General features: G+C 45.8%; 1 protein-coding gene across 1 annotated transcript; it reads right to left on the reverse strand.

The window, feature by feature from the left end:
- Nucleotides 1–5: 5 nt before the first annotated feature.
- TMEM246 (transmembrane protein 246) lies at nucleotides 6–941 on the reverse strand (the record flags this gene model as incomplete). The annotated part of the gene is made up of 1 exon (XM_009994842.1): nucleotides 6–941. A coding segment is annotated over exon 1 (936 nt), but the record flags the coding sequence as incomplete, so codon positions are not given.
- Between the last annotated feature and the right edge of the window lie 9564 nt (nucleotides 942–10505).

A 10505-nucleotide genomic window follows, 5' to 3' on the forward strand; every position in this document is an offset into this window, starting at 1 on the left:
GTGGGCGCCAGACGGCGCAGCTCCAGCAGGTAGTGCCGGCCCACCAGCTCCGACAGGGCCATGCTGTACAAGGCAAAGAAGACGACCAGGGGCCAGCTGAGGCCGGCACGCCCCGCTGCCCGGGAGTACACGCAGGCCAGCACGGGTCCCAGAAACATGCCCAGCCCCAGCCACTCGAGGATCCTCATGGGCTCGGGGTTGAAGTAGCGCTGAAGCCGCTCGGGGTGGTAAAGCTTGAAGTAGAGTGCGTCCCTGAGGTGTGGTTTGGAGAAGCGGGCCAGCAAGAGGTGCTGCAAGACGGCAAATATCTCCTCCTCTGGCACAGCATCATCTTCCACCATGAGGACGTATTCTGGGTTGTACACCAGCAGCGACTGCTCGAGGCAGAAGACATAGTCCTGCTTCTCCTTCTCAAAATGGTTCTCCCTGGGGTCAGGGTTCTCCCCAGCTTTGTCACGACTGATGGTAGGGAAGAAGCTGCTCAGCAGCCTGACGTCCTGGTGGCTGCTGGGGTCTGGCTCCACGTTGCAGAGGAGGATGCGGTGGCTCTGGCAACGCGCCCCGCACTTCTGGAGGAGGCGGTGGAAGTGGGAGGCCACTTGCAAGACATAGTGGAAATCATTCTGCCTCTGCACAGTGATAATGGTGATCAGCAGCAAGGGCTGGGAGGAGTCACTGCCAGAGGTGTCAGAGGCATTTGGTATCTGCAGATTCTCAAAGTAGTGGAGGGCAGCCTGGCCCTCCTGCTGGTTCTGCTCCAGGAACTCCTGGCTCATGGAGTTCAGGTGCCAGCGCCGCAGATAGAAGTAAGAGTGGAGCAGCCGGTGACAAATCAAAGGTGCAAGCACACTGAATGTCACCACAGTCAGTGTGAGGAGATGGATAAAGGGACTGGACCAACGGCACCACTTTCCAGAGAGCTGCCAGGCTTGGTGTGACATTGCTGCTGCAGGAGGAGGACACCCCTGCTCTGCTCATTCCCTCGTGCCTTCACTTCCAAGACATCCTCCCTGAATTGCAAGGTGGAACACTGGGGCAGTGGCTGCCAAACCTGCACAGCTCATCTAAGCCTAGAGAGGAGGAAAAGAGATGGTTAATGAAATAGGAATTGCCAGAGTGGTAAGACTGTGATTTGAGAAATGGAAACCTGAGGGCTAGTCATTGAGTAAGCCACGATAAAACTCCTCGACCAGGGAGTCCTTCGTGGTGGGGGCATCATAGAATTGTCATGGGAGTTTGAGGAAAGATGAGCCAAATTTAGTTACAAGCAAAGTGCCCCTAAGGCTTTTTCAACATGTAGAAGCTCTGATCTGACTTAGCTAGATCGGACTTTGTTGTGTTTGTTGCTGTGCTTGAAACACATAAAACCCAGGCAGCATGGATGCAGGGTGTGTGGAAATCCCTTTCTGTTAAAGGCAGAAAACTTAGATATCACTATTTGGTCACAGTGACATAGCAAGACTTGGGTCATGGGCAAGAACAAAGCCAGACCTTTTGTATCTTAGCCTAGCACATATTTCAGAGACAAACTTTTACCTCTCCTGAATTACAAGCTTCCTTTCTGTTGCTCACACCTTCCAAATGCATTTCACTTTACCCTCTAGAGCATGAAGCAAGATAACAAAGATACCAGTTTACTTCATCAAAAGCACATGCACACGAAGTGACTGTTTGACTCTCCCTTATCCTTCCCATTCCCTGTCCTTATGAAATGAGTTACTCATGCCCCCTCTCAGCTGAGTGACCTCACCCCACTCAGTGGAGTTTCTCCCACTCTTTTTTACATTCTACCTTCACCAAATTCTGATCACACAAACATGCTCCCAGACCAAAATGTTACCCTTCTTCCTCCGCACTGTTGTCTGGAGCAGCCTAAGCAATGATGTGCAGATGGAGAGAAATCAGGGCTGTGGATTTTCTTCTCTGTCTCAGAGAAATGAACCACATAGAAGAACTTACTCAGAAGACACTGAGCAGGGACTAATTCTGGGACTACTTCAAAACTGCCTTCATTATTGCAGTCATAGATTTCCTGTATTCACTATGAAGAGAACAGCCATACGGGGAATCTGACAATCTTATATGAAAGGTGTTTTACTAAGATTAATGGAAAATATATGAGTTATTCCAAATGTTTTTAGAGACCAGGCACTACATTCTGCAAGACCTCAAACCATCCTTGGATAGACTGTGGTATCAATGTTGTGCTGTCTTAAAGCAAGACTTCAGGTATATAGTATAATTAAACAGAAATAATAAATTCACACTCTGATACATGAGAATCTGTAGTATCTTCCCATAAAGATCTTTTTGATTTCGTTCCAACTACACAATTCTGGTTTTGCATCAGTGGACCTTGTAAAGGCCTTAAAGATGATGGCTGCATTTCAACTGCCAGATCCAAGCCATGATGATTCAGGACATGAAGACCCGAAATCCATCAGGTGCAAAGACCTGGCATTTAAATACATTTATGCATCAATAAAACAGACAGTCACAAGCATTAAAAGAACACACAAATACTCTACAACTCACACTCCGTCGAGCAGCATTGCTGGCACTTTGCTGAGTCAGCAACTTGAAAGCAAGGATCACAGTGGGAAAACGAAATGAAGAAAAGCCAGAAGGTAGTTTCATTCTCAGGGAGTGAAGAAACTTACTTTCCATCTACCTGCTCTGCTGGAGATCTGAGATACAAAAACTATGAGGAATCCAAGAGAAACTTGCCTGAGGTCTTGCTCCTCTGCAGCCCGTGTTGTCCAAGGGCCAGGCTCACCTGCACCAGAAACTGCTTCCCAAGTTCCTGCAGTGGCCTCCCTGCCTGCCGCTCAGTTCCCACGGCCCTGCTGCGGGGAAAGCTGTGCTGGGACTCCACCTGCTGGTGTCCCACCTGTGGAGAGGTGGTGCAGGCCAGCACCCCCGTCAGGGCATCCCTCCTGCTGCCATTCAAGGCAGCAGCTAACTCTGAAAAGGCACACAGGGCTGGAAGTCAGACGTGCGGGACACCGTGCCATGTTCACAACTGCTTCTGACTTACCTCGTCTTCACCTCCTCCGTAGCACAGCTCAGGATCTTAGAGCTGTTATTCTGGTTTTGCAACTCAGAACACCTCAAGGGAAACAACCATCCATCCTACAGGCACTTCTCCCCAGATCTTCCTCTGCTGCTGCCTCTGCACTCACATCGACTGCTGCTCTGTTTTATCAGCTCTCGAAGAAAAGTCTGTTTCACTGGGTAATGGAGTAACCACAAAGGCTAAAAGTGGTCAGAAGCTCATTAAAGTGGGTCAAATACTCAGGTTCATACCAAAAACAAGCTGAAGGAGCTAGTAAAGAGAGGAGACACTGGCCTCCTCCCCACTTCTTGGCTGCAACACTGGGAACCAAAGAGCTTCAAATCTGGACAGAAATTTCTTGCTTCTGCAGAGGTGATGTTTGATCTTATCTGCAGGACTTGTATGCAGAGTTTCTAGTCAGGATGTTTCCTAGTTATTAGGACAGTTCCAACCTTACAGAAGCTGTTCTGGTTTCAGAAGCTGTTGGTAGTGTCACTTGCATCTTTTTTGTTCTTCTTTAAGTGACATTTCTGATAGAAAATGAAGTTTTCAGAGAAAAGCAAGAATCAACTGGATTTTACACTGCTTAAAAAAAACATGTATGAATCCTGAATATTAACTATTCTGCAACCATGTAAATACCTGCATTGGAGGCCACTTTTATATATGTTCTGTGTAGGACTGAGCCATTGCTTAAATGGGTTTAGAAGCTGTGTCAATAAAGCTACATATTTAGCTGGGTTTTTGACTTAGATCTTCATGACAAAGATTCCTTCCAGAAAATCATGGTTCACCTGATTCCAAATCTGCATTCCCATCATCACAAATCCTCTAATTACTTGGCTGAATTACACTGTTCAGGAAAAATTTACCTCTGCACACACTGAGGAAGAGTAGAAAAATAAAGTCATGTCCTCTTTGGGGTGCAGAATAGTGCCTACTGTGCTAGTGCTTTACAAGAGAATGCTGACTGTCTGTCTGCTCCAAACTCCTCTCCACAGAGGTACTCTCACAGGCAGGCAAATCCTGGGACATAGATTCCTACATGTTTCAAAGCTGTGAAATTTTAGGAGGCTCCTGAATAGCTGATGTAAGGGAGAGCATCTCTGTCTTCTACTGCCTGCTCTGTGAGATGAGGCCGTATTTATTCTTTTATTATTACAATATTAAATTATTCCTTTCTGCCTAACTACACTTCTTTTCAGTATCAATGGGAAAAAAACATTTCTTTCCTAACACAAAAACAGCTGGATGGAGTCGTGTGGTCAGAAGCCATACAGCCAGCCATCTCTGGGAAACAAAGGCAGGCTCTCAGAAATGGCCATGGAAAAGCCAGCTGTGATAGTTCCCAGCCCAGCCATAGTGGTGATAGTGGTAACAGTGTTCACACAAGCTGGAATTTTGAATTGTGTTGATCCTACAGTGGCAACCCAAGTGCCACTTGAAGCCTCTGTGCAAAAAACACACACCTAACCTAACATCATGCAAACAAGCGGCAGCCTCTGGACCAAGCTCCTCTGCTAAATACCCCTTTCTGGCAGAGACGAGAGCTTTGTCTTGGCCATGGTACTGTTAGTGAGCCAGTGAACCACCCTGCTTGAACCTCAGGAAGCTGATGCAAGCTTCACAAAGTCATGAAGAGCTATATGTATCTCCTGTTCCATATATACACACCAACAACTGACTGTTGTGTATAGAAATCCTCAGCTTCTGAAACCTGAGGTCCCTACCATGAGCTGATCCCTATTACTGGACCAGATGGCCAGCTTTACTCATCTGCAATTTCTCTTGTTTTCTCACAGCTTTTAGTAGGTCAGGTGCTAGATAATATTTCTGCCATGTGTTCACGGGTGCCCTGAAAACAGCAGTGTCCAGCAGAAGCAAAGCACTGACAAATCTCACCATTACACCTGGATGCCAAAATGGGAGTTTGGATCCCTACAAAATATAAACCATCCTGGAAAAAGTTGTGCTTCTAAAAACATTAAATCAGAGTTTTAATGGTAAGAGCCCAGTGTTCTTTTTATTTTACTAGCAGGCACTAAATATCTCTCTTACCTCTTTTACTGCAAGCACTGCTTAAAGCAGTTGTCATTATGTTGTTTTTAGACAGTGAATTTCAAATAAGCCAGGCTGCTCCATTTAATTTTCATCCAAAATGCTTCCCGATACGGCAAAGGCCAGGGCTGCTGGACTTCTCTTAGAACTTTTTGTTTCTTAGGGTCTATGTATTACGGGCATGACACTGGGACTGTGTAACAGGTTAATGATAGCTTAAAGCATAAGAGAAGTGTCTAGGGAGGTGGAGAGGGTTTGGACTCGGTCCTTTGCAGGACCTGGGTGATGTAAGAGGTAGAAATCAAGGGCACAGTTGACTGTTTTCATCTGCCATTCCTCAAGAGTCTTTTTCTGTCAGAGGAGATGCAATTTAAGCACTATTAGAGAAGTGAAAATGCACAGATACACAGGGAGTAATCTTGTCCATTTAGGAAATCCCAAGAATGTAAATTTACTGATAGGCTGGCCTGCCTTCTCATTTATCTGTAGTAAACTTTTAAAGGTTGCTCACAAACCCCAAGAAATCCAGGGACCACAGTTTGATAGCTACTGAATTAAGAGGCAAGGTTAAGTGGCTGTGGCAGCTGGAAGATATTTTCTCCATTTCTCTTCAACTAACAAAGGAAACTATGCCAGCCATTAAACAGACTATGAACTGTATATATATTAATTACAGTTATTTCCCCAACTTCTGCCTTGCTTCTTATGTACATTAATTTGCCACATAAATCTGAAGGAAGCCCATTCTCAAGACCTGCTGCTTTTTACCTGGCTGCCTCCCTGCTGGGTAATGTCATGGGAAACGTCATGTTGTTCCCTGTTGCTATCAGGCAGTGAGGCCACTGGGAGTGGAAAGCAGCCATATATTAATTACAGTTATTTCCCCAACTTCTGCCTTGCTTCTTATGTACATTAATTTGCCACATAAATCTGAAGGAAGCCCATTCTCAAGACCTGCTGCTTTTTACCTGGCTGCCTCCCTGCTGGGTAATGTCATGGGAAACGTCATGTTGTTCCCTGTTGCTATCAGGCAGTGAGGCCACTGGGAGTGGAAAGCAGCCTGCAGAAGAGAGTTTTGCAAGGTAACAGCTTAACACAGAGAATTAAGGCAAGGGTTTTGTGAGGAGCTGTCTTTTAGAAGATTACATCAAAGGTTTACATGGCTTTAACATTAATTATGCAATCTGTATCTGAATTTTTATTTTCTTTTGTGCCAGAGGACGCAGAAGAGGATTGTGTTTTTAGTGAACTTGATAATGATTTGCATAAAAACTGCTGCGTATTTGCACAGATACGGCTTTTGGTTTGAGGCCACTTCTGCTTTAGTGTAAAACATACAACCCTATTTGTTGAAAAAAGAAAAATTATATGAGACAAAGCTGCTGCTAGTAACGGCACCAGCTGTTACCTTTTGCTGTCTGATCTAGACTCTCAGAGCTAAATGTGCACTGAATCATCAGAACTGATACAGATAATTTGTATTTAATTCCTTGTGTCACAGACTTACTAAAATAAGACCAGGGCCTCTGCATGCAAGATACTGTACACAAATAAAGCAAGTGGCAATTTCTACCTCAGTGGATCTTCAGCTTAAGAATACAAAAGATAGGATCTGTGTTTCCCAGATATGTAACATATCAACCTGTTTCCTGTCATGAACGACTGGCATTTTACAGTTTAATCACACTGGTACTCCACACAGGTATATCATCTAGAACAGCTATTGAAAAAAACAGCTACTAAATGTGATTTGCTGAAGTAACAGCAACTCTTCGCAAATTAAAGGAATCTGAACAGAAAAGGAAGAACTCTTGATCTTGGAGAAGCCTGGCCAGAAGGAGCTGTTCCAGAGCAGCAGGGATGAGGGATCCCTGTTGCAGAATAGCTCCTTCTGCCACAGATCCTCTATCCAGTTTCTAGATGCATTTGTGCCCTTGGGGCTTGCTAGGGAACCAGGTTTGTCACAGCCTCCATAAGAGCAACAGGCAGCAACATCAGCTTCCTGAGTATCTGTGGCTTGGGTAGGAGTGGTGGGGTGCACTCACTCTGGCAGAGTGAGGAGCAACCATCAACACACAGGCTGGCTGAAAACAGCCCCACTGTGCCAACTGTGAGAGCTGCGCTGGGCAACTGGGGGTCTAGAGCACATTTTATCTGGAGCCAAGAGCATCAGCCTGAGCTGGGACTAGACCAACTACAGGTGCTACCCCTGCAGTCCTGCACGTGCACAGAAGGGAGTTTGGCTACAAGTCCACTACCTCATGCTGTAGGTCCCTGTAGCCCCCCAAGCTCACTGAGCTCTCCAGTGTGGCAGCAGGATGCACGTCCCAATCTCCCCTGAGCAGGGGCTCCTCTCATGGGTGCTCCTGGAGGCTGAGAGATCCCTTACCTGACACCTGGTCTCTGCAATGAGGTGTGCAGATTTTACATTGGGCCTAAAAGTACATGGTATGCTTGTGACATGTATCTATCCCACTATAGCTTAGGTATTAGAAGTGCAGTGAGCAGCAGTGTTGGACTGCCTTCTAATCCTCATTTAAATAATTGTTTAAAGCATCCATGAGATCATCAGTTATTATTTCATTATGTATTACTGTTAAACCACTGTAATGATAATTAAATTGTTGCTTATTCTTAATAATTATTAAATTATTAATTATCATTTGGTCCTTGTTTAATCATCAATAAAACCTTTTATTTAACCCCCCCCCAGTGATGAGTCCTCTTAATAATTTGGAGGGTGGAGGGAAAGAAAAGGTAATGGCGTTGGCTGCTAAGGCAGAAAACGTTGCAGCTTTACTGTTGCTCATTTATGGCTGCAAAGAATAAAGCACAGTAACAAGGAAATAGGGTGTTATTTCTCTGAGCACAGGCCTTTGCTGGTAAGGCTGTAAATTTCCAGTTTGCACAGATCTGTGTAACAGTAAAAATGCAAAACTGCAGCAGGTGACAAGCGGAATGTTCTGATGCCAACCTGTGTCTGAAAGAAACAGTGTTTAGTCACTCTGATACACAGCATTCCTCTTTTCAGAGATGCTATCGACTGATGTCAAACAGTACTATTGATTTTTCTTCTGTGTTCACTTGTGTCTTCTTCCCCTCCACCCCACGGGTGACACAGACCATTTATCCTGCAGAGAAAGGCATGGAAAACGGGATGCCCTGATTCTGGGAGATATCAGTGATCTGTTTGAGCCCCCAGAGAAGAAAGTGGGGTAAATACAGTAGCTGAAAAAACTGTCTGTGATACAGTTACTATTGCCCGTGTTGGACAGACAAAAAAGCATCAGGTTTTACATGTGCAGGAAGGTATTTCTCCCGGGTTTTGTGCTTGCAAATGCTTGCTGAACCCAGTGTGCCACTGGTTCTACATAAACTGACCTTCTCAGTGACTCCAAGGGGGCAAGCCAGGCTATGGGATGTTCAGCCCATGAACCTGCAGTGAACATCAGTGCAGCCTCATGTTTTTGCAGCACCATCAGGACAGCTGCAAGTTTCCTCCATAGCTCATGACTTCAAACGTCAGTGACTTCAGCCCTGAGGTGCTCCTTCCTCTTTGCCTTTGGGAGGGCTGCCAGGTAGCACAAGGTGACCTGCAAAGCACTGGGATTAATAGCAGTTACCTTAGTGATGATGGCCCAAGAGGAGAGGGCGTTAGGTAAGAAAAGCTGATCCCCCTCCACCTCTGCCCTCCTTGCCAAGCAGCGGAGACAATTTTACATTGGGCCTAAAAGTACATGGTATGCTTGTGACATGTATCTATCCCACTATAGCTTAGGTATTAGAAGTGCAGTGAGCAGCAGTGTTGGACTGCCTTCTAATCCTCATTTAAATAATTGTTTAAAGCATCCATGAGATCATCAGTTATTATTTCATTATGTATTACTGTTAAACCACTGTAATGATAATTAAATTGTTGCTTATTCTTAATAATTATTAAATTATTAATTATCATTTGGTCCTTGTTTAATCATCAATAAAACCTTTTATTTAACCCCCCCCCAGTGATGAGTCCTCTTAATAATTTGGAGGGTGGAGGGAAAGAAAAGGTAATGGCGTTGGCTGCTAAGGCAGAAAACGTTGCAGCTTTACTGTTGCTCATTTATGGCTGCAAAGAATAAAGCACAGTAACAAGGAAATAGGGTGTTATTTCTCTGAGCACAGGCCTTTGCTGGTAAGGCTGTAAATTTCCAGTTTGCACAGATCTGTGTAACAGTAAAAATGCAAAACTGCAGCAGGTGACAAGCGGAATGTTCTGATGCCAACCTGTGTCTGAAAGAAACAGTGTTTAGTCACTCTGATACACAGCATTCCTCTTTTCAGAGATGCTATCGACTGATGTCAAACAGTACTATTGATTTTTCTTCTGTGTTCACTTGTGTCTTCTTCCCCTCCACCCCACGGGTGACACAGACCATTTATCCTGCAGAGAAAGGCATGGAAAACGGGATGCCCTGATTCTGGGAGATATCAGTGATCTGTTTGAGCCCCCAGAGAAGAAAGTGGGGTAAATACAGTAGCTGAAAAAACTGTCTGTGATACAGTTACTATTGCCCGTGTTGGACAGACAAAAAAGCATCAGGTTTTACATGTGCAGGAAGGTATTTCTCCCGGGTTTTGTGCTTGCAAATGCTTGCTGAACCCAGTGTGCCACTGGTTCTACATAAACTGACCTTCTCAGTGACTCCAAGGGGGCAAGCCAGGCTATGGGATGTTCAGCCCATGAACCTGCAGTGAACATCAGTGCAGCCTCATGTTTTTGCAGCACCATCAGGACAGCTGCAAGTTTCCTCCATAGCTCATGACTTCAAACGTCAGTGACTTCAGCCCTGAGGTGCTCCTTCCTCTTTGCCTTTGGGAGGGCTGCCAGGTAGCACAAGGTGACCTGCAAAGCACTGGGATTAATAGCAGTTACCTTAGTGATGATGGCCCAAGAGGAGAGGGCGTTAGGTAAGAAAAGCTGATCCCCCTCCACCTCTGCCCTCCTTGCCAAGCAGCGGAGACACAGACGGTGTTTCAGTGTGCCCAGTCCTCAACCCCCTTGCCCCCAGAGGGGAGAAATTCTGGCCACGCTGTCACCTCCTCTGGGTGGCACCAAGCAGAGGGAGGAGCCCAGCCGCTTCTTCTTTCTCTTATTTCCTTGAAAGAGGCTTTCGTTGTGGTGGCTGTTGTTTTGTGGGGTTTGTTTTGTTTGTTTCCCTTCACCTTCCCTGCCTCTTTAGGCCCAGCCAGCCTCCAGCTCTTTTTTTTTCTCCGTGTCACCAACTGCAGTGACATCCTCCGAGCGGGCACAAAACGCCGCGGGAGCTTCTCCCCTTCCCTTCCCTCTCGCTGTGACTCAGCTAGAGGAGCCGAGACCCGCAGGCCGCCGGAAGGCACGTCCTTCCGCGCT

The sequence above is a fragment of the Chaetura pelagica genome, unplaced genomic scaffold (genome assembly GCF_000747805.2).
Source record: "Chaetura pelagica isolate M959 unplaced genomic scaffold, ChaPel_1.0 scaffold340, whole genome shotgun sequence".
In the NCBI taxonomy this organism is placed as follows: Eukaryota; Metazoa; Chordata; class Aves; order Apodiformes; family Apodidae; genus Chaetura; species Chaetura pelagica.